This window comes from Myiozetetes cayanensis, unplaced genomic scaffold, assembly GCF_022539395.1.
Source record: "Myiozetetes cayanensis isolate MyiCay16 unplaced genomic scaffold, myiCay2020 scf33, whole genome shotgun sequence".
Lineage (NCBI taxonomy): Eukaryota > Metazoa > Chordata > Aves > Passeriformes > Tyrannidae > Myiozetetes > Myiozetetes cayanensis.
The window spans coordinates 2,795,919-2,820,487 of record NW_026087555.1 but is presented as its reverse complement, the minus strand read 5'-3'; the positions used below and the strand labels follow the sequence as shown (position 1 = coordinate 2,820,487).

The following is a 24,569-nucleotide window of genomic DNA, read 5'->3' as shown; positions in this document are numbered from 1 at the left end:
CTTGTGTCTATCAAGCTGCTTTCCTCTCCAGACACAGGATCTCTAAAAACTATTACAGGACCTTACATTAATGACATCAGGTTTGGTGTTTTTGTTTTTGGTGGTTTTTTTTTGGTTTGTTTGTTTTGGTTTGGTTTTTCCAGGGATCTACGGATCTACACCAGTATCACATTGTGTCTCATTTCCCCGTATTTTTACTTTTTGGAAAATATAATTAAAATATTATCATATCTTTAAGCATATACAGGGCTTATCTTTGAAATGTTCCTTTGCTATCAGAACAACAGGCTCAAAATGGGGAGAAGAATTCACTGATACTGCCAGTATTTCTTACATTTTCTACTGAAATGTGAGCAGATTATTTCTGAATTTGCAGTTTCTTTTCCTTCCATTTTGAAGAGGGATAAAGAGAGTTACCTGTTTCAAAGTGAATTAAAACCAATCACATCACCACTAAGAATATACTAATTTATAAAAATTTAATTCAAACCAATGCAAGACTAGCTGTGGAATATTACAGGCATCTTCAAGAGGTAAACCATGATTTCTGATTTTGTAAGACACACAGATACGCAGCTGTATTGACATCCAAGCTTCATTTTGGGGATAACGCTATACAGATTGGGCAACACTATGATTCTCTCCTTGTTTTACCTTACCTGAATATCACTGTTTCTGTGCCTCAGCACCCCAGCTAGAAGAATATGATGGTTCAGATCCTCCTGAAAATTGCTTTCATATAAAATTGAGATATCTAAAAAGATAATAGAAAACAACAGAATTACTTCTTATGTTGTTCTTTTCCTCCTTATTACAGTCTCTTCAAGATCACACTGCCAAAATTTTGAAAGACATGGTATCCAAAATTGATTTTCTGAAATTTTAGTTCAGAGGAAGCAACTCTCTTGTGGAGATATCTAAATCTATAGATGTGACCACATATTTTAATTTCCTGATTTTAACCAAAGTCACCAGTTTAATGCTAACACAATGTACAAGTTGGACTTTGAGATCTCTTGCTATTTTTTTGGCCTTTTAATCTAATGTTCTTGTATAGGATCTTTAAGAATGGTGCATCTGCAGAATGAAGTGATAAAATCCTTCAGTCAGGGGTTGGAAGTGCATTTAAGAAAGGACTTAATGTACGTTTTAAATCAGCCTTAAAAATCACTGGCAAATATTTCCTAGACAAAGTAGTGAATTCCCTGCTCTAATGTAGTCCAAAATACTTAGGTTTTGGTACTGGGTTCCTGTCCTTTCTCTCAGTGAAATAATCATGAGTCCAGTTAATGGTGGACTATATTGCTGTCAATATTACTTTCAAGTTATTAGGTCCAATCAATGCTGGATGAAAGGAAAAAAGTGGTCAACAGGCAATCTAGCTTTCAGTTTAACACTCCCTTGAGGATTTTCATTATCCTTTCCTTTTCTGTTCTCAAGGTTAGCTCTAGCTAGACTATTTGTAGCTTCAACTTCCTGGAGATAAAGCACATCCACAATAGCCTTGCTCCTCCAACACCAGTGTGCCCTTCCACCTGAGTAAGCAGAGTCCTGTCTTTTTTCTATTATTTGTGACCTTTTCCTGGGTTAAAAGGTGACTCCTGAAGCAGACAGGTTTCACTTCTTATGGTGATTGTGGTGCAAAAAGCACGCTTCTACCTTGTTAGAAGTGACATCACTGTACATTAAAGACATCATATCTCCTTTCATATTAAAATGCCTGTCAGTTCTGCTGCTCACAGGCTGTAAATCTGCCACAGTATCCTGTGCCTGGGAGATTTCATTATGAAAATATGGAAGATAAGCACTCTGCTTTATTGTCAAAAGGAAAAAGTAGTCTGGTAGTAATGAGGTTACTTTCAAAATAAATACGTGATTCCTTATACATGAATTGCTTGATGTGGGCAGTTTTCAAGAGCAATCTTTTTTTATTTTAATTCCTAAAAAATTTCAAGCTTAAAAAAAATGAGTAAAGCATGAATATACAGTCCTGTAGAATTCATTAATGCATAGATTTTGCACATGCTCATGCAGTAAATCATTAGATTTTCCCTTTGGGTTTTGGTCCTCCAGCCTTGAGAGAAATGACATACTAGAACTTAACCCGTTTTTCATCTTTATATCATATAGATACAAAAAGACTTGCATGTTCTGCAAGAATGCGACAACGTTCAGCTGCTGTGCATGTGACTTTAGAAAATATAGTCAGTAGATAAATACCTCCGGAACAGTGAAGAAAAATATAAATAATTATTGATCATTTTCCCTCATGACATTATTAGGATATTAATAATACCTTGCTATTATATAAAGTTTTCATCCATTGATCTGAGAGCACTTTAGATATATCCTTCTTCTTGTTTTACAGAGAATGAAGTGAGACACAGAGAGATGAGATGGCCTGTCTTAACATTTGAGAGCAGCTCAGCAACAGAAGTGAGAAGAGATCCTCCATCTCTGGACTAGGCTGTCCGACACTTGAACTTCCTCACTTAAAACTGGAAATTTGCATTGTTTGCTGCTGTAACCCTGAGTTGTTTACACAGCATGCGATTATTCATTTATTATTCATTATTCAATAATCAGCTAAAATTATCACAGATATTTCTTTATTTTAAAAAAAAAATTAAAATTCTCTTTATCCATTTTGTGCAAAAATACTAACCCACTGCTACTTCCCCATTAGAATTCCCTCCAATCAAGGAAACTTCAGCATATGGGCATAGCACATGTGTTTTCAAATTTCATCTTCCAAATGCCACACTCTATTGTTGATACTCTGTTAGAGGAGCTGAAATGAGTAGCTCAGGAATTATTTATGGACAATGAAGCCTTTCACCTCCAAGGCATCAATTTTAATGACTGAACCCTATATCCAAGGACTGAAATATATATTTAGGCTGTCGTCTGTGTATTATGTGAAATCAATTGGTAATGTCAGTTCCAAGTAGAGTAGCATCCAGGTGAAAACCACACGGCAAAAAAAACCCAAAACAAAACAACCCTCTCCCAAGAAAACAGAAAAAACCCCCAGAAAATTATTCGGATGAGGAGAGTGAATGCATAGGAGAAACATAGTAGCTGAGGAGATGACATGGTTGGGATATGGTCTGATGAGGTGAGACCAGAGGATTGCACATATGTCAAGGAAGAAACCAAGAACGTGTGTCACTCAATTGGAGTTGGAAATGAAATGAAACAAGAAACCAAAGAAAAGCGATGTGTGGTATAAGCACAGCTTGCTTCTTCATTTTCCAGTTTCTCCTGAATGCAGAGGGGATTTTCTTCTTCTGCTTTGTACTGTGTAGTCCTCTGCTGATGTAGAGCAGAGCAGAGAGAAGTAATGAGAGCTATAGTTCTTTAATGATCCAAGTCATAAGGATTTATAATCCATTTTACAGCAATGTTGCCAACACCTTCCTAGCTACACTGACCAGGCTTTTGTATCATCTGTCATTTTGCTCAGAAGAGCCTTTTGAACCTTTGCAGCTCCAGTCACAAACCTTATCTCTGCTGAGTGCTTTCTTAGCATTCTCCACTGTTTTCTACATCCATGCAGGTCCAACAGCAGCAGCAAGGGTGCAGTTTTTAATGACAGGTGGTCTGGATTGCTACAGGCACTTTATGCTACTGGCCCCTAAATTTTCTAGGTAGTATCAGGTGAGTGAGAAAAGGTGGGTTTTTGCCCTAAAGCTCCTACAATTCCTGGGACTAATGGAGCTGCACTGATGGCACAGATGGCAGTTTTGCCTGAAAGGTGTAAACCAGGCTGCGGAACTGTGAGTCAGTTGCCCTGCATCATTCCCCTCTCCTAGAAGATAACATTCCTTTATACGTGTTATTGCAGATCTGGAAGAGTTAGTACCTAACCTTCAGTATTGTTTTATATAATTTTTCCAGTAATATATATTTTCTTGTAGAAGCAGACAAGACTAAAGTATATTAGGAATATTTTCTTGCACATGTGAACACCAGGGAATCAGATCTGAACATTGTGTTTGAGGTTATGCTACCTCTGAAACTGCAGGCTCTGGGGACTGGGTCACAGGCAGCCACACCAGATTGACAGATCTATATTTATAGATAGCATCTTTATTTTCACTAGTGTATCCACTGAATTTATAATAAAGTTAAAAAGATAAGAGAGTTGTAAAATGTAGTCCGTTAAAAATTAACATTTGACTTAATATGAAACTTTATGCTTTTGTTCCACTCATAACAAAACTGATTGTTTCATAAAAATACAGTTTCTAATCCTCCCTTTTGATTTCACCCATTTTTGGTTTTACATTACAAAAGAATCACATTATATTTCATACCCTTAACCTCAGAAATAACTATTTTTAGTCAGTGGCCAAAACCTGGGGCCTATTGGAAAATATCAGCTCACAAATGCTCTAGGAGCAACCTACCATTGACATCAAATTGCATTTTATTTCTAAAGAAATTGAGCCCTCCTATTAGTAAAGGCACAGAAAGAACATGGTGATTATAATATAACCTCCATTATTTTAAATACTTAATTGCTTCACATCGTGGATTAACAGTAGATTAAATATTTAATACTACTGAAACTCGGAATATTTGAGATTTTTCTGCATATGTTTTTCCTCTTTTCCCTCCACTTAAAAAATAATTTATACTTATAAAAATAGCTGCTTCCATCTAATCAAATTTCTGTTAATTGAGTGTGGGAACCGAGCCACTGAGGATGTGATTCACCCAAGGTCACCCTGGAAGCCTCTAGCAGAGGCATATGAGAACCCAGGTATTTTGAATTACAACAAACACTATTTTTGCCTGTTTCCAGTATTCACACAACAGTAATGTGTATCAGCAGGGTAAGCACGGACTTGGTAGCCTCCATACGTGCCTTGCAGTCTTGCTAATATCCAGGAAGGTGCTCCTCACATAGACAAACTGTATTATCTTTGTATAATTATTTTCTCTCTAACATTTGATTATTATTTCTTCATTTGAATTTCAGTATGTCCAAGGAGGTTGTACATACTGGACAAATATATCATAGCAACAAAACCAAAGGTTTGCAAGTCTAGAGCCGAAAACCTTGATCTCTTTTTTCATGTCTTCATTTTCCAGTAGTTTTTTCTTGGTTTGTGTCAGCAAATGCTTTGGATTTCCCAGTTATTTACACTTCTTTTTTATATATGTTGTGGTCTGCGTCACTAAAACTCAATTTGCTCCTATTACAACTATTACTTAACCTGTGCTAGCTGCTCCATAAGGGGAAGTGGCACTGCTGGGTTCAGGCTTACATCTTAAAATTTCTGGAAGATTGAAATGTGTGGATGGGAAAAACCTGCTCAATTTATTTTAGGCTTGATCCTTAATCTGCTGCCTGCAGAAATGCACATAAAGGCTCTTGGGATTTTTCTGGGGAGTAGCAAACACAAATTTCCCCCACAAATGAAATACTTGTGGAGGGTCAGATAAATGGAAAAATTGAGTTGAGAGGCTGGAAGAAGTCGGATGATGGTAGATCCAGTCACTTCCCAAGAAGAGACTTAATTATCCTACGAGTCAGATGATACTTCTTCCCCCGAGTATCAACTTGGTCCTTAAGTGGAAAGGGTTAGAGAAAGGGACAGCAAGGTGGTTGAACACTTTCTAGTCTTCCCTCTTCACTGAATTTCAGGACATGGGATGGATTGTTTTTACCACACTACAAATTAGAGTTGCCTCATGTTTACTTTATATCCCCAGGTCATAAGCATTTCTGGGAAGCTGGGGACTAACCTTGCAAATGGCATTACACCAAGCAAATGGCTTTACACCAGCAGGTCAGTTTAAAGCAACCACTTCAGCTCATGTCTGTGCTTAAATTTGACACCAGAGTTTTCAGCCTGAGGTACTGAATTAACATCAAACTGGCTATGGAAAAGTTTACATTGCAATGTCTTCTGGAATTGATATTCCAGAATTGATACTGGAATTGATATTCCACTGGAAATTCCAATGGAAAAAACCCAGAGAACATGTATTTACTTTGATGTTAGTATTTTAGAAAGTCTAAGCGCAAAAGGCTTTGCTCCATTTCCACCATATTTTAGGAAAAACATCTAGCTAAGTGGTGCAAAAAGAACCCAGTGGAGCTTCTAGCCTTTACTTAATAGAAAGCACAATTTTGACAGGATCTGTAAAACTATATTTTAACTGGACAGAAAGTAGAAGAGACAAATATGTGACAAAAGGTCATCATATCACTTAATCCATATAGGAGGAGATGGACATCCCAAAGTGGTGATCACAGTGCAAGAACTTGAAGAAGACAAAATTTTGTTAGGTTCTTCTGTCTAAAATCTGCATTTTAACACAAACCCAACACTTCGAAAAAGGTTCATTTTAAAAATGCATTAATAATAAATATTATTATTATTCTCAATAAAATTCTCAATAAAAATTGAGCACATGGTAGGAAATCAGTGCTTCTGATGATCTAAGCATGGCATGGAAAATAATGTTGAATAACTAAGCTTTCATTTATGGGGAAAAACATCTTTGGTACAGATAGACTATCACTCAAATGCTGAAAGGCTTGAACTCCCCATCCAAATGCAAGGAAAGGGGAATATCAAACCTCTCAAAGCTCATGAAAAAGCTGGTCCCTCGGGGAAGCCAAAGAGTGCATTCCCAGGAACTCAGAGGGAGTTGAAGTGAACTCTGAAAGTTTCTAAGGATCTTCCCTTTCTTTTGTACAGAACTGAAAGTTTAGGAGACACAGAGAAAGCCTCAGGCTGAGTTCTCACATTATTCTCCCCAGCTCCCTGAAGACCTGCTGGCAGTTCCTTGCTCACCAGGAAATTTGCGGAGGAAGAAAAAGAGAGAGGCCCCAACACTTCCTTTCTCTGTAAAGTTTTAATTAAGTCCTCCGAACAAGGATTCCATGATGCTTTATGTTTAAGAGTTAGCAATAGCACACGAACCACTGACCTCCATCATTAAGTTCAGTTGACAAAGGCCAACACAACTCTTTTCTTTGTAACTTTGTAACCATTTATATTTGAGGTGAAGATGTTAATATGGAAATTTTGTGAGCTGGGAACAGCTACGAAGTCTATCATTGTAATTTATGACCTTTCATCTGAGGCCAAATGTAAAGGCAATTGCAATTGTTCTATATCTCAAGGCCAGTGCATAGCAGATGTGTGAAATTTGGAGTGCTAGACATAAACTTTTATTGCCAAATTATAAATAATTTCTACCACTTACAATGTTCACCTTTCAAGTTCATCTTGATTAAAATGCAAGGGCAGCATCTCACTGATTTCCATAAGTTACACAGCTGAAAAAGTTCTGTCATAATACACTAGGAAAGGATAAAGCAATGCAGTGTTTAAAAGAATCTACTGACAGCCAGGCATGCAATGGTTTAGATCAAAATCCTTTTTCATCTAGATGACAAAAAGCAAAACACAATTACTAGCCAATGACATCTGAATTCTATTTTCACTCTTGAAGCTTTGTCATCCTTAAGAAGTCCACTGCATGTGGATTACTTAAATCCTTTGAAGACCACCTTAGTGAGGTCACTGGGGTTTTGTCACTCAGGAAATAACACATTCTCTAGGTTGCCTAATAACTGCTGTGATGACATAATATTCCTGAATGTATAAGGTGGGAATTGTCTTTCCACGTGCAACTCATGCTACCCCAAAATGCTCAGCAAGATATGCCTTCCTGCAGGAAGGTTAATTTACCTCTAGGAACAGCAAGTGAGACTGCTTCAAGACCTATGGCAAATGAGGGAAAATTAATGAAGATTTGGGTTCATGACTTGGTCTCAAACTATAAAAAAGGGGAGCTAGGACACAAGATTTGCCAGTCTCAATGTCTATGATAGAAATTAGATATGTTTGTAAGGTTAATAGGGTATGAAGCAGGAAAGTACAAGGATTTTGTTGACTGACAGCAGACAACCAAAATATCCATAATTAAGGACATGCCTCAGCTAGCTAGAAAGTAGCCTATTGAGAAGAAGGCAAAATAGCTCATCAGGTTCTAATGGCTAAAAAACAAAACGAAACAAAACAAAAAAACCCACCCAACAACAAAAAATAAATACAAGCTCTGAAGACAAACTCATAAGAAAGAAAACAAAGAGGAAGAGTCACAAAACATAAAACATCCCTGTTTGGATTCGTGAAATTGCAAGTTTACCAGCCCAGGCATGAAAATTCTATTTGCCCAATCTTTATACTGGAGATTGATAAAAATGAAAACCAGGATATTTCCTTATCAAGACATTAAGCACTGAAGCCAGGCAGCCAAATAAAACTTTGCAAGCCTGCTCCCCAGAGTAACTATTTTATGTTCCTTTTCTGCTTCAAGTACTAGATATAATCAAGCACAGTTGGATGCTCCTGATTAACATGACGGTTGCCTGGAAACACAGGCACAATGTGGCCCAACTTTCCTGTCCGTGCCTGTGCTTGAACTCTGGGACAGGCAGGTGAATGAGGTTGGGCTTGCAGTCCTCGCCTCTTAAAGCCCTTTCATCTAAGCTTTGGGGAAAAACAATTGTTACTGGACACGTGTTCAAAAAGAGAAGATAAACAACTTCGGAAGGAAGAGGGAATACAAACCCGTATTATGAAAAGCCATGGTACATTTTCTTCGTATCACGAGAACTGAGAGTTTCAGCAAAATACTAAATTAATAATGGAAGAATTAAAAAAAAAAAATCTGGTCCAGAAACTTTCACAGATGATTAACTCCTGTCACAGTACCACATCCCTTAAAAAAAAAAAATTAGCTGGAGGAAAGGAGAAAAGACAGGTGAGACGATGGGGAGAAACAGAAGATGAGCTCGGCTTCTTCTTGTGCCACATTCTTCCCAGAATTTGAAAAAAAAAAAAAAACAAACCAAAACCCAAACAACCTTAGTTTCTATGTTCAGTAGAACAAAGTTCCCTTTGCAAACTGAGGAGCACCTTCTTGTCTGGTCCTGGACAGGACACCTGTGAGGTGTTCACCATGTCCGTGATAAGGTCTGTGTAAGACAAGATCATTTGGGAATTAATAGGATCCCATTAGAGCAGAATACGATTATATACTGGGTCGTATTGGACATTAGAAGGACTGTCTTCTTGGAAAGGGTGGTTAAATATTGGAATGGGTTGCACAGGGAGGCGGAGGAGTTACTGTCCCTGGAGGTGTGTAAGGAAAGATTGGATGTTGCGCTCAGTGCCATGGTCCAGTTGACACGGTGGTTTTCAAAGGTTAGACTGGATGATCTCAGAGGTCCTTTCCAACCTAACTGATTCCGTGATTATTTTTTTTTTCTCACTAGAAATCTTTTTTTCCTATAGCATTTATCTCCCTGGAAAACCGACGGGGCGTTATTTCGCCTGGAACCGCGAGCCAATACGTAAGAAAACACATCTCCGCGAAGAGACCAGCGGCTCAGCCGCCCGGCGTAAAAGGGTGAAAGGGGTCCCAGGGCGAGGCCCTCGCAGCCGGCGGATTTGAGGGGTGAGGCGAAACATCACCCGCACTTCCCAAAATCCACAGGCCCCGCCCCCCTAGGCGCGTTCCGGCGCGGACTGTCCCGCCCGGCGCGCCGTAGTGGGGCGGGGCCGCACGGGCGGTGAGCGCCGGGAAGCGGCGCGGGAAGCGCCGGGAAGGGGAGTTGGGAAAGGAAGAGCCAGGAAAGGAAGAGCCAGGAAAGGAAGAGCTGGGAAAGGAAGAGCCAGGAAGCGGCGGGCGGTGAGTACGGGGTGGGCTCGGGTGTGCGGGGGAAGGAGGAGGGGGCTCCAGTGCGGCGCTGTGTTTCCCCCCCTGCCTCCGCGTCCGGCCCTCGCTCCGGCTTCGTCCTGGGTGTTCATGGAGCCGCGGTCTCCCCGTCCGGGCTCTTCCCTAGGGCACGTTTAGTCCGGGAAAGGTTGGGCTGTGGGGGCTGCGGGACGCGGGCGGCGGTGGGTGTCGGTGGGAAAACCAGCGAGGGTCCCTGGATTCGTGGCTGGAGCCGCCCGGTGCGATTTGCCGCAGGAAGCGGCAACGAGAGGTCGGCAGAGCACTGGGGGTTTCTGCCATCGGCTTGAAGTGCAAAACAAACCTTCCTTGGGTAATGAGACATTGGAGCAGATGTTGAGCGAATATTGACCGGGGGGTTTGGGGTGATGTGTCCCTGCGCTGGGTTTTTAAATCACATAATCATTTCAAGTCTCTCTCTAATTTAATCACAAACCTTAACTTAGTCTACTCTAACAGATTCAGTTGAAGAAATCCTTTCAGATTTTTTTCTTTGCTTGTATTTGCGAGCCAAGATCAAAATTGCTCTTGCTGTTCCTGTGTATGGAGCAGGTTCTGACATCTCCCTTCACCCCCTGAAGGCATTAAACACTTATGGCTTAGCTCTCTAAATGTAGTAAAAATCATTTTAGCAAAAGGTGCTAGAGATGATGAGGCCTTTGGCACTGTGGGAAGTTTAAAAGACGTGCAGCATGGCAAACGAGGATCCTTAGTGTTAATTTCAGAAGTCAAACCTTTCCTGTGGCATTTTTATAATGCAGTGGCTTTAGGAGCTCTGTCTCTCTGCCTCCACCCTTAAGGTTTTGCTTTTATCACCTTGGATATTTTCTCCTACTGAAAGCATTAAGAATCGGGGGTCTGCCTGTCTGTACAGAGTATTTAGGACAATATGGGAGTGTGTTTCTTATCCCGATGTTTTCTCTTAACTTCTCAGCTTACCAGAGAAAACCAAGATGAGTCTCCGGAAGCAAACCCCGAGTGACTTCCTAAAACAAATCATCGGAAGGCCAGTTGTTGTAAAATTAAATTCTGGAGTTGATTATCGAGGTAAGGTCTCTGTCTGTCCCTCACTGAGTAAAGTCAATGATTGGGGAGGTTAGAATAGATGCATTGATTTTGAAAAGCAAAACCTTGTGATCCAGAATCTTGGAGTATGAGAATACAGATCTCAGAATGGTGACATTAAAACTGGAAAATCAGCTCCGGAGAAACAAAGCAGGTTGACAGTGGATTTAGAGTTTAAAATTACTGATCTAAATCATTAGTGTCTTTAGTCACAGATGATTCAACAGGAGTCTTGGAGTGATTCCAAATTCCTAAACTGGCATTTGTAAAGATCGTCTGGAATTACAGCTCTTGAAATGGCCCTTTTCAGTGCTCTGATAGCAACTCTTGTTGGAACTACCCTTTTCTTCACATTTCTGTTCTCTAATTCCTAGTATGGATCTTGGTCCAGAAAAGCTTCAAAATTAGCTGTGCTATCAGTCATAAGGTGGCTCTTACAGGAGGGAGGAAAGAGTTACTGACATCCATGGTTAAACAACTGCCCAGACCTGTGTTGGACCAAGACTTGCAGAGATAGAGGAGAAAGCTTAGTGTGGCTTTTGCTGCCGTATTCATTTTAACACAGTCCAGCAGACTTATTCCAGAACTCTTCAGCCTATCTGTATCCCTTCATGCACTGTATGTAGGATTGTAGATGTTTTTAACTAGTACATTAAAAACTTTTCTGTGCAGTGAAATGCTCTGGTCCTATTCCCATTATTGACTTGTCCGAGTAGTATCCAGACTTAATTAAAACTTCTTGTTGTGCACAGTTTAGAGATTTCATTCTGTAGTAACTTAAACATTGTGGTTCGGCTACAGATCACTGCTTCAGAGAGGTTTACTTCAATTGGCTTAACCTGGCACTTGTGAGAGGAGGTTTGTTTGTGCTGTGACAAGGAATCTTTGTGTTATGACAGTTCTAAACTGTTATTGTTCACTGACAGAGCAAGCAGCGCCTCCATATCCCTTCCTGTTTCTCTTTAGTGTCACTCAGATGACAGAATTTGCAGTCTCTCATTTCTTTGAGAACTACCTTGTCTGAGCACTTCCGGTAGGGTTGGTGTCTTAAAACCTTCACTGTCAGTCTTTCTTGCAAAAGAATACAAAGAGAGCTCATTAAAGAAACTTAAAGCAAGTCATCATTTACCTGAAGGCCAAAACCAGATTTGTTTTTTTTGATGCACTTCCTATTTTCTTTGAGACCATTGCTATCTCCTGCTTGGTAAATGCTGTAGATGAGCTACTCAGCTTTTTCCTCCACAAAAAGCTACTTTAGCATGCCTACAGTGAGACCTACCAGGAATTGAACCATATTTCCTTGAACACCCTTATTTGTTACTGGATTTCCTACCCTGCCTTCCCTTCCTTATATTCCCGTGCTCTCCATCCTTCCTACTTGATGTGACCTGTGTTGGAAAATCTGTATGCTGGTTTCATTTGAAAAAATAGGCACTGTTTTGTTTTCTGCAGAAATGTGACCAACACTTGGAAAAGCCTTAAGAAATGGTGTCTTAGGCTTTTTGTTGCAGATCTGTTTAGATTCTCCCCCAGGCTGTGTTGCTAATTTTTTGTCTGTACCTCCACCCTCCAATCCATCACACGCACAAGCGTGGCCTGATACAAGTGTTGATGTGTAACTGTGAAATGTCTTGATTCATTGCCCAGTCCTGCACATGCCCTGGGAAACTAATCAGGAGTGTATTAAGGTACCATTTCTGTGTGTGGATATGGATTTGTACATTACAACATCTCTACATACAGATAAACCAGATAAAACGCTGGACAGGATGGATAGTGATAGTATTTGATGTTATTAGTGGCCTTAGAGTAAACACAAAGAAAGGGAGGAAGAGAATGAAACAGCCCTGAACCAAAGAGTTTGAGAATACTGCATTTGGGGCCTAGGTAAATCTTCACGGTTCAATTTTAATTTTGGACAAACATATTTTTGTTTTCTGTTGTTGCATGGAGCACTCAGGATTACTGGAATGGAAGAGAGTTTTGACTCTTGTTTGGTTTGGGTTTTTTGGTGCATTTTGTGATACTTTGTGAGCAGTTTTTCTTATGTCTGTGGAAACAGAGGAAAGAAAAACAGGAAAATAATAATCTTTAAACCATGAGAAGCTGGCAGAAGAACTTCAATTCCTATTATATGAGAAGATACTACAGTAACACTTCTGAAAATGAGAATGAGGAGGATTCTCAGTTTTCTCACTCTCCCCATGTACAGCCAGTACACTATATTTCAAGTTTTACTGCTAAGTAAATAAGTGTTTTTCAAACCGAGGAAAAAATAATTTTAGTATATTGACTGCACATGCAGGGATGAAGTCAGGAAAACACACATCCAAAAGGGAAATAAAACAACTTGTAAAAAGCTGTATTAATTATGTGCATGATTAACAAATCAGGTTGCATTCTCTGAGCCATTCTTTACATCTTTTAATCCTCACATTCAGTTTTGTTAATCAAGTGAGTTAAGTTTGTAGATGGCCGTGATTCTGGGTGTAGACAAAGACAAGAGATTTTGAATGAAAAAATGCCACCACACTGCCAGTACTTAGCAAGTTCTGAGTGAAGAGGGTTCAACAGGTGCTGTTAGAAGTGAGAACATAAATACTTGTCTAAAATAAGTGCTACTAAAATGCATATTTTCCTGATCAAAAGAACATCTAATATTACAGACATTTTTTTCTTTAGCTGCACTAAACACTAAACAGTGTGATTTTATTTTTGTGGGAAGATTTCAGTGCCATTTGAAAGCCCTTTGTCAAAACATGTAGAATTTTGTTTACATCAAAACAGAGACTTTCAGCTAATGTTCTTCTAGAGCTGTAAGCATGAAGAGAAATATGAGAAAAAGCATGTATGGTGTCCTGTATGAAAAGGGTTGGTTTTCACCTATATCCCTCACAAGGTTTGGTGATAACTCAGCTTACATAGCCTTGTCCTTAGCTTATCCATTTTTTCCTAATGTCACAGGTTCTTAAAACACAAGTGAGAGGGGACAACTTAAACTTTCAAAGTGGAAATTGTTCATCTTTTCCAAGTCATGCCTTAATGACTTCTTTTTTTATTCCCACAACTCTTACATCAATTGACAATATCTCTAGTAGAGTGCCTGGGATTTTTGTATCCCAGCTGAATTATTTGAAAAATATATCTGGCCAAGCTTGGGCTTTTGGTTTGCTATAAAGATACAGATTTGGGTTTTTTCCTGTACTATTCAAGCACAATGCATTGTTGTTTATTTTAAAATAAGTTTCAGCTGATTCTCTCAAACCGTCACTTTTCAGGTGTCCTGGCTTGCCTGGATGGGTATATGAATATAGCTCTGGAACAGACTGAAGAATATGTAAATGGACAATTAAAGAATAAGTATGGGGATGCATTTATCCGAGGAAATAATGGTAATTCCTCCTCCTTCTGTTACTGTTCATTAGAAAACTGTGCTTTGATATTTACTTCTGAATTTCAGTGGTGGCTGGGGTATAAGCAAGCTGCCTGTGAGAATATTACGTTTAGGCCCTCTTGGAAGCCTTACCATGTTTACTTTTTTACAATTTCACTTTCTACAATCTGTGCTTTTCTGCATTCCTGTGGCCTTTTTTTGCCTCTGAACTTGAAGTTCATTTAGAGAAGCACATTCTTTTCTAGCCTTCCTCAGAGCGTATTTTCTATCATTTGACAGGCTTACTCTTCGCACTTGCTGCTTATTTAGATGGCATCTGCACCACAGAAGTTTGTGTTTTGCTAGGCAAGCTACTGCATAAATTTATGCAACAGTGCAGATATTACAGTGACACGGTAATATTTTTTGGGTGAGAGGCAGTTGTCCAGTACTGAGTGAATGCTGCTTATTAGTACTGGAGGCTGTTTTCATCTCTGAGTAAAGACTTTACCCCCAGTCAAGAAAATCACTCATGCTTTACTGTTGAGCCTTTGAATATCCCAGTGCAGTAGGTGGATTTTTGTGCACTTCAAGGACAATCCCAGGCTCCTGGAATGACTCTCTGGTATCAGTTAGGCTGTAATAGCAGGGCATGCCAGGGAGAAGAGTATCTAAAAATAGAAAAGGTTCACAAGTCAGATGTGAAGAGACTTGTAGAGAAGGTAAACGAAGCAGAGTTTGACTAAGTTACTTGAGAAGAAAATGGAGGTCAGCAAGGAGGGAGGGAATAAAAAGAAACAAGGACTGAATTCCATGTTATGAAGAGTCAAAGAGAATGTGGCACCAGTATAAAAGAGCGTTTTGGGTGAAGAAATAATCCTTGAAATGAGGCCAAATGCTTTTTGTGAGGCATTTGGACTGTTATGCCAAGGGATAGAGTGGTATTACAGCTGGAGACTCAATTAAGGAAATAATCTATTATGAAAGTTAAAACAAATGGATGAGAGGCAGAAGGCTGAAGAACAGCCTGAAAAGAGAGCTGAAGGCATCCAAGGTTTAGGAGCACAATAACATTTCATGTTGTGAGTGGATCTGTTCTGGGGATATCATAAGCCATGCAGGTGGAAGATATCTGCTGCTTCAGAGCTTATCATTAGCTTTACCTTAAGTGCTTGGGATTTACAGCTTTTGTTGAAAGATCACAGCATTAGTGTCTGACACCTGTAATTCTGCTGCTTAGGAACTCTCATGCTCCCCTCAGTAATACTGCAGGGTTCTGGCCTTCTTCCTCTCTTCAGCCTCCATATGCTGGAGTATGTTTTGGCTATGAGTATAATAAATACTGAACCAAAGTAATACATAATGTCTAAATTTGATAGCATTTTTTGAAACCTGGACTTAGAAGTTTACTGACTTTGTTCATGCTGAATGAGATTCATTACAGTGTCAATTTACAAGCCATGGAAATAAGATGTTTTAAATAAACAGGCTTCTGCACCTTATTTACCAGGGCCCTCTTATGCATGCCACTTTCTCTTTTTTACAGTGTTGTACATAAGCACTCAGAAGAGGAGGATGTGAAGATGCCAGAAGGAGGCTGTTTTGTACTTGTGTACCTCTTTGAAGTGATAAGCCCTATTTGATTTGTAGTTCATAATCCACAGGTGAAATACAGAAGTGTCTAAATATTTTTTTTTAAATAAATGTAAACCAGTGTAAACTTCCTGGATGTTTTTTTTCCCCCAAAGCATTGCTTTGTTCCATTATACAGAAAAAAAATAAAAGAGAAGCATGCAGTAGTGCCACAAGTCTTAATTCAAAGCAACAGCTCGTTTAATTATGCTAACAGTTACAAAAATACTGATTGGAAGGTAAGCAGGCATGGAGTAACTGCAAATCACAGCCTTGCATTGATGGCAAAACAATAGTTTGACTGATGTTGGGAAGGGAAATGCTAATGTTTTGGTGACAGTGACCTGTCCCTTTTGTGAAACACAGGGTCAGCTTTAAATGCCAGTCTAGTAAGAGTCATCGGGTGAAAAGTTCAGCTGTCCAAAAAATCTTGAATTGTGGATTGAATCAAGGGATGTAACAGTGACACTTCAACAGTTAGGGGTGGAGAAAGAATTGAATCAAATGGAAGAAAAGCCTTAAGGGTGAAAAGAAAGCTCTGTGCCAGCTGGGGAAGTCAGTCAGAGGTGAAGAGCTCTCAGTTGGTGTGTCAGTACAGCGAGTAGCTGCTTCACCTCCTGCCTGTGTACCCCCCATCCTACCTCTGCTTATGGTGACCATTTTTTCGTGCTTCTCTACCAAACACAATGGACTTCTTCAGTAAAAACCAATTTTAACTAATACCTAAAGCTACTCTGAAAACAGACTAGGAATCTAAAAGCTTTTGTAAACATGCCATATGTGTGCTCTTGAGACAGTTCAATCTTTCTCCCATCCACTCCCCTCCAGACCTAGTACTATCTATATATTCTCTTTTTTAATGTGCTAGCCAGAAATGAGAATAAATGCATTAAGCTTATAGTATGGGTTATGCATTATGGAGGGGAAACATGAGCAAACAATGGAGTCAGAACTTGTTCATGTATATTTTTCAACAATGTTCTCAGATAATCAAAGCACAGTGAGTAAATCCAGCTCAATTTTACATGGGTACTTATTCCAATTTATAAAATATGTTTTCTCCTTTTACATGCAGTCAGCCAAGAAGAAAAACAACTCTGAACATTCAGATGTTTCTTTGCCTGAGTGTTCCTCCACTTAATATCCACATACTCAGAATTTCTCATTCTTCATGACAAAGTTGTAAGTTAGGGTAATGTACCTCACGGAGAGGTTATTGAGCCAATCTTTTAAACTGAGTTTTCTGAAGTCCTGTGTTATTCTTTGGACAGTTTATAGTGCCTCCAGGAACAAAAATACTTCTAGTTATGGATGGATCAACACAAGAGAATGGAGTGAACGTAACATTGGCCCATTCTCCCCAGGTACCAGTAGCTCTAATGTAGCAGGGAATAATAACATCTCAGTTATCAAAGGGAAAGAATACAGGCTGCAAATTTTTAATTTTACTGTTTTTTAAGATCGGTAAATAATTCTAAATTATTTTTCAGTTATTCATTAACCTTTCCACACAAAGCACTTCAGAAGCCATGACAGAACACACAAATAGAGTTGCTACTGTACAATGTGCTTCAGCAATTTATCATTTTCTGACAAGGGTTGAAAAAGGTCCAGGATGTAAGACAAATCACCAACTTGCTCTTCTGTAAGTGACTTTTTTTTTTAAAAATAAAGGTGTACCTCCAAGTGGGACACGCAATTTCTCATTTGCTTTGTCATCTGTATGTAGCTGGCAGGTTACTGTCTGCTGTCAGTCCTGGAGACTTGTCTGGGTTTTGTTATTTTTAGAGTTTTTAAAATTTTATTTTAATACAGGTTTAAATTTCCCCCCCCCCTTCCTTCTCTACCTTTCTCTCTCCACACACACCTACCCACCTATAGCAACACATTTTGCATAGGCTTTGATTTACTTTCAAGAGCTTGCACTGCTGACTTTTCAAATGCAGTTCTGTTTCTACAAGTCTAGCTATACAGTATGTTTCAGTGTAATCTGCTACTTCTGATGGTCTAATCACATACTGAACTGAACACAGAAAATACTATGTATCTTACACACCAAAGGGGTTTTTAATGTATTCTAGATCATGAAGTCACCATTTAGTATGTGAGGTAGACAGGAAAATTTGCATTGAAGATCAGCTGTTGTAATTCATATTTGAATTGCAAAAGTAGTAAAAGAAATTAAGCATTTAATTCCTACAATCACTGGCCTTTAGTATATTTTACACAGTTTTAGCCCTTTTAATTCAATTTTTAACGCCTGTGTTTAAATCAAGTAGACATTTAAGCTCAGCTTCAATCAGGCAGCCCAATGTTTGGATGTAGTCTGGTTTTGGTTGGATAAAACGTTTATATTGGATTTATTCTGCTTATCTTTTAGATTTTGACTTACATATTCTGTAGGACAACAATCCATTTGCAAGTAAATCAACAGCTTTCAGAATGGGACATAGAATGCTATCCAGAGTTGCATCACATTATATATGTACATAAACATCAAAGTAGAACAATATATTTCCCAAACTCTTGATAATTCAACCTAATGTATAAGATTTTTATCCCATTGGGAGATACAAGTGCACTCCTACAAAAGCAGTATATCTTCATACACAAAAGACAGCATGAGATACTAGCACTCATATCCTTCATGTTACCTCATTTACCACATCCTGATGCTCTTACCCTGGTACTTGTGTATCAAACAGCTTTGCTTGGGGATCAAGCTCAACTAGATCAGAACTGACAATGAAACACTCTTTCAACAACTTGCAAGCATGTGTCCATCACTTTCCTTAGAAGAATGTACCCAAAATTAAGTAATCTGAAATTAACGAACAAAAATGACTGAATTTCAAAGACTGAAGCTGCATCACGTAGATAGTCAGTACTTTTATGCACATCATGAAGCAAAAGCCATTTAATCACTACCCCACCCTCAGCTACACATGCAGTTCATAGACCATAGGAAGAGCAGTAGCTGTGAATTTGCTGCATCCTCTCATCCAGCATAAGTTTCTTGCTCTTGAAAAGACAAACTGAACCACATTTTCTTAAACAAAAGCCTGGCTGGGAGCAGCAGCACAGCATACCCTGTGAAAACTAGAGAAAGCAAGTCTGGAAGAAGGAGGAGGTAAATAATTACTCACTGTGTGGTGAGGCAGCTAAATACCACATTACTACTAGAACCTGCAGTGCCCTCGAGTGCCCCTATATAAAGGGAGCAGAGCATGCTAGGAAGATTTAGCCTTAAAGGTATACACTGATAACCAATTTGTTGCCACCTGATTACAAATTGTTGCCACCTGGTTCCTAGTTCAAAGGGAATCTAACGCAAGCCCCATTGAACATAATTTATATCAGTTCTTTCTATCTCTTTCTTGATGCTACAATGACAAAACAGCTACTCAAAGTCCTTCTGGGTATGACTTGCCCATTACTTCCTAAGGCTCTTTGCCAGCTCTGAAAGCCAGCCGTTCCCCACAGCTGCAGGTTTCAGCTGTGTTGTCCACGGCAGGCAAGAAAGCATGGAAGTGTTTGCAGAGTGACAGCCTTCCTGCCCTTGACTGATCTCACACCCGTGGCCAGCTTCAGCCCTGTGTGGACTTTTAAAACAAGCAGACTGTGGAGTCAGCAGTTTCAAAGTCTCAGATCCCTGTGCCAAACTGTTCTCCGAGGCCTGAAATCAGATGGGAGGGGGCATTTCTTGAGCTGCTGCACTGACCTGGACCCTTGAATGTTTGGGAGTCAGTGACCCACACAGCAGCTGTGGGCTGGGCTGGGCTGGGCTGCATGTTCAGCATGTCCAGCATGGCTTTTAGGTCTGCACAGACCCCTTTGGCTGCAGGGTATCTCTACCAGCTCACCCGAACAGCAGAGCTCTCAGGCAGCTCCCACCTGCCTGGCTTTGCCTTTATCTAAGAGCAGCAACAAGTTCTCATGAGAACATCCTTTAGAATAGAGGGTTGTTCTGATGTATAGAAATTATAAACTAAGTCAAGTAATGGGAAGGGAGAGCACCTCTCCATGGGTGGGTTTGCATCTGCTCTGTGCAGCGCACTGTGGGAAAATCCATCTGGCTCTGACATGCTACATAAATGTGGGGTGCCCAGCATCTGAAGGGATGTTCATTTTACTTGCTGTCTGTATTCATCATCTTACTCTATCTTATTAAAACAATCATTAAGATATTTTTTGCTAGACCTTTCTTTCTGAGACCCAGAAAGGGCCCCACACTCTCTCTCGCCCTCTCCTCAACCCCCTTCTCTAGTGCAGAACAGCTGCCCAGGTTACAGTAGTTATCAAATAAAATAAAAGGTTATTTTTTTTAATAAATTCCTCAACCTCAGCTTTTCTCTAGGCTGAATTTGTAAGGGAAAGAGTCTCACATTATATGTTGCATGCATGTGTATATGTCAGTTCATTCCCAGTAGTAACATTTTAATCACTGTCACACTTCACTAAATGTGATAGAGGAACAGCAAGAGTAGTCATCTGAATAAAAGGGGAAGAACCTGCCAATACTTCTGCCAATCCTCCACCTCACTAGTATTAGAAAAGCATCCTCTTTTCCCTATTTTCCCCAAATATAGAGCCACAGACATGCCCAGGTCAACCCTGAGATGCTAGTTTGTAGACACTGTTCTCCATTTTCCCTGCGGGACTCCTATGGGTTTTTACCACTCTCCTACTGTGGGTTTTTAATGACTCATCTTGCAGTTGGCCACTGCACTTTGCTTTAAAGATTACTTGAAATATTCTTAAATAAGGTGGTGCTGCCAACTTTGTTAGTTTAATGATCATTTCCTTGTGATCTGGACTCAACTGTTGCCACCTTCAAGCTCTCTACTTGATCACCCTGCCCATTCTTCTCTAAGCCCTCTCAAACTTTGTTCACAGGACTCAGGTGGCCACTAGTTGAACAAGACGGACTTCTAACTTTTTAAAACCATTATTATCTTGCAGTAGCAAAGCATTTCTCAACCCGTCAAGCAACCAGCTTGCTCTTGAGTGTCAACTCTGAATTTCTAACATCCATGTCCATATTACATCTCCACTGCATCTGCTCCACATCTGCCTCCTCTGTTGTGCCCCAGTGATGTGGAGATGTTGAAGCAATCTGCAAGAATGATAAAGATTCTGCATCAAAGAGCCTGGGATGTTACTGGGTTTATAATCCTTCTGTGCACATCATCAGTGAAATTTCAAGTTATATGTTTTATAGTCTATCTTAATCATCAAGCTATTACAGAGCATGCACTGTTTCCCCAGTGTTATTTTAAATTCCCAATGGTGAATTTTTTTTTTTTTACTTCTATAAATCCACCACACAAATGCTGCTGAGAAAACAATAGGCAGGGGTTAAGTAGTCTTACGTCCCCTTCTCCTTGCCAGCTTCCTACTGACAAAGACATTTATGCCAGGAAAAAGGCACAGCTCTCTAGTTTCAGAAGTGCCACGTGGTCTGCTTGGGCCCCATCGTCAGAGCGATGTGCAGAGCCCGGCTGAGCTCAAGTGACTCGTGCAGGTCAAAGCTCTGGCCAGAGAAGGCTGAGGCAATGCTGTCCTGGTGGGTGATGCAACCAGAGGCTCTGAGAGGGCTGTATTTCTTACTGCAAACATCTGCCTGTCACTTGGCATTTGAACGTGCAGTTGGAGGCTGCTGGTAGGTGCCTGTGTCACGGTAATGACTGTGACAGGCTTTTTCCATCCCTGAGCAGGAGATGGTTCTGGCATTTGGTTTAAGAGCAGCTTTGAAGCCACTGAGTTCCTCTGCTTGAGAGCAGGCAGTGAGGATGAATGCTGCACAGGGCTGTGTTTCAGAGCAGCCCAGCAATTAACCAGGCAGTGTTGTGCAGCTCTGCTGACTGGTGCTGCTAAACCTGCGTACAGCAACGTCTTGCCCTGCCAGTGGCTGCTGCAGCCTTGGAAGTGAGCAGAGACTGTTCAGTATTGCCCTTCATGCTATGCTGTTACAGAGGAGTTGGATCTGAGCCTCATTTCTTTGAGCCTCTTCTCCCTTCTGCCCATAGCTTTGCATGGAGCCCAGGAAACACCCAACACCACTATTTCAGTGCCTGCTCTCTGCTGCATTTCCCTTCTTTTCAGGTGGAAGCCAGTGCAGAAATGGTTCTCACTTGAGCATAAAGGGAATGTGTGCCAAATGCAGGGCAGCAGCTGAAGAAGACAATGCAATGCTGTAACAGTGTGCCATGATGCAAAGACCCACACTCACATGGAATGCTGTTTTCAGACCTGACCCTGTGCCAGAATGGCTGTAATGTGTTTGGCATTTCTCCTGTGGATTGTCAGAAGTCTGGAGTTACTGCTTTATTATAAGCAAGGGATGGTTTAGCCTAGGAATAAGTTAGTAAGGAAAAGCATAAGAGACTGTCTGGTTTCAGGAAAGGATTACTCATTGATGCAGCATAAAGGTATTCTCTTCTTATATGAAGAATAGGCAATTACAAGCTGGAACAGAAGCAATAAACTTTTCCTCCCTTCCCTGAACTACACTCTGCTTCCACTGACAAAAGGAAAGAAAACTACAAGACTTACACTGTATCTTGAAATTCTTTGGTAACTTTACAGCCTCTTTCAAACACAGAGGAAAGCTGACTAATAAGAGCCCAGTACCACCAGTTCCCATATTTTCCAACCAGTTGAACATCTTAGAGCTGGGCTGTCAGCAGCAGTAGCTCAGTGCCAGCCCAGCATCTTGTGTCACTTCTGAAGGACAGGCTGTAGAGCAGGGCAGGCTGATGGGAAAAGTGCTGATAAGTGGGGCATCTGCAAGCTTGCCTCCAGTTTTTGGGAGATGCCCTAGGCAGAGGCCACCAGGATGTCCACCCTGGACAGACTCCCACACTAGTCAGACTCCATGCAAGATTAAATTTAGGGCACTGCTGGAGCTGCAGAAACAAAACCCTTGTTGCCTGTGCGTTGGTGTATCCTCTTTAGTCATGGCACAGGACAGAGCAGTGGTATCCTGCTGGGACAGCAGCCCAAGCACCAGCATGAACTCATTCAGCTGTCAGGCACATATTTATCCAAGAAGGAGGAGGAGGAGGACTAAAGGGCCCCAAGCACTCTTTTGCTCATCCATCTTAAATAACTTTCTTGCACCACAGGGCCAGCCCTCCTCCCAGTGGCTCTGGGACACCTGACACTGCCTCCTAAGGGTCTGTTGGCTGAAGAAAGGCCAGACAGCTAATGGGGTTGTTATTCCATGCATTCAGCCCTACTCGGAGCCACAAGCTGCCAGCAGTTTGTTCAGCATCTCCTGGTGGCAGCTCTGATGATGAATTAGACCCTAATTTCCATCTGTTGCGAGCAACGAGCCACTGTCAGGGAGCGGGGTGGGCCAGGTGACAGTGGCTGGGTTTGGCTGGGAGTCCTGATCACCAGATCACCAGGGCAGTCTGCAGTGATGAGGTGGATCCGAGGAGGAGCTGGGAAGCCCAGAGACAGGATCAGCTCCACGACTTTCTGCCAACACAGCTGCAGCATATCTCGAGCGAAGAGTAGGGCTGACAGCCTGGACTTAAATACAGCTCTTGTGCCAGGGGATAGTCACACATAGCAGATGTTTAGTACCTTGTGCCGGCTTTGGCAGATTTGGGGGGTGTTGATGGCTCCTTCTGGAAGGGCTGGCGCATGGGATGTGCCTTCCCAGCCTTTCTAGCAAAATTCTGCTTTTACTGCCAAAATTAATCCCATGTAAGTGTGAGAGACAGGGCACACTGCTTGGGGGTCATGGAGGGAGCCAATGTGGCTTTGCTTTGCTTCAGCACAAAAGAGGGGATATTTGTGTGGGGAGGGTAACAGGGAAGCAAAAATCCAACCAAAGGAGTTCCAGGGCATCCCACACAAACCCCAAGACTTGCTGTGCCCCGCCCCTCCCTCCACTAGTTGCCTTTGTTTTCATTGCAGAAGCTTGGAGATTTAAAAAAAAAAAAAAGAAAGAAAGAAAAAAAAAAAGGAGTGGGATGTGAAGAGAAAAACTAATATGATTAAGGCAGGATTTGGGCACTGGCAGAGAGCTGCTGTGGGTGGTGGGTATTAGCAGTAACAGCTGCTGCGCTTCCCATTAGAGGAGGGAGAGAAGAAGGTCCCTGAAAGGATGGGTCTCCAGCGGGCTGGGAGGGCAGTAGCGGCAGCAAGCCCGGCAGCACTCGCGTCCCAAGGTAAGCGATGGCAGCACCGGGCAGCCCTGGGGAGCAGAGCATTTCTCCCCTGCCGTGATGGGCACAGGAGGGCAGCTGGGGGTGGGATGGGGAAAGGTGACACAGCCTGGGAAACACCCGAGGGAAAGAGCTGCTGCTCAGGGGTACTTCCATAAGCTCGTGTGAGAAATCATATCCAGCAAGAGAGGTTTATGTGTGCCCAGAGAAGCAGCTGGCTACGGGAGGAGCAGACATCCTGCCGCTGGTCCAACAGGGGCTGGAATAGTTAGCAAAGGCTCCTGTGACTCCTACAAGCATCTTCTGGTACGTAACTGGTTGGAGTGGCAGGATGCTTGGCTGTGGAAGGTTAAACTGCATCCATCTGCTTGCTGCTTCAGTCCAGGCACGAACAATTTCATGTGCAGTGGTGGTTTGTTAGTCAGCTGGCAAGTTTCAGAAATGCTAGAGAGGGAGGTGTACGCTAGACCTCCTCAGCCTCTGGTTTCCTCTGATTAATTTACATCTACCTATTGACTAAGTGTAATGAAATCTAAGGCTGGGATGTG

At 41.2% G+C, this 24,569-nt stretch overlaps 2 protein-coding genes across 3 annotated transcripts in view; one reads left to right on the top strand and one right to left on the bottom strand.

Annotated features, from left to right (window-relative positions):
* LOC126646160 (acrosin-like) overlaps positions 1 to 24,569 on the bottom strand; it is a 73,648-nt gene that overhangs the window by 21,992 nt on the left and 27,087 nt on the right. For both annotated transcript variants that reach the window (XR_007630238.1, XR_007630240.1), the window contains one exon: positions 660 to 754. The gene's annotated coding sequence lies outside the window, so the exon portion shown is untranslated. The remainder of the gene's footprint in view (positions 1 to 659; positions 755 to 24,569) is intronic.
* On the top strand, positions 9,600 to 16,005 carry LSM6 (LSM6 homolog, U6 small nuclear RNA and mRNA degradation associated). The gene is made up of 4 exons (XM_050327266.1): positions 9,600 to 9,726; positions 10,706 to 10,818; positions 14,115 to 14,228; positions 15,756 to 16,005. Exons 2-4 carry the CDS (start codon positions 10,725 to 10,727, stop codon positions 15,788 to 15,790), a joined length of 243 nt encoding a protein of 80 aa, XP_050183223.1. The 5' UTR covers positions 9,600 to 9,726; positions 10,706 to 10,724; the 3' UTR covers positions 15,791 to 16,005.

Excerpts from the sequence above, each read along its gene's own strand:
- LSM6 (XM_050327266.1), top strand. The coding sequence starts at position 10,725 with ATGAGTCTCCGGAAGCAAACCCCGAGTGACTTCCTAAAACAAATCATC. Across the intron at positions 10,819-14,114 it reads TTCTGGAGTTGATTATCGAG|GTGTCCTGGCTTGCCTGGAT; the intron begins GTAAGGTCTCTG and ends GTCACTTTTCAG. Across the intron at positions 14,229-15,755 it reads ATTTATCCGAGGAAATAATG|TGTTGTACATAAGCACTCAG; the intron begins GTAATTCCTCCT and ends TCTTTTTTACAG.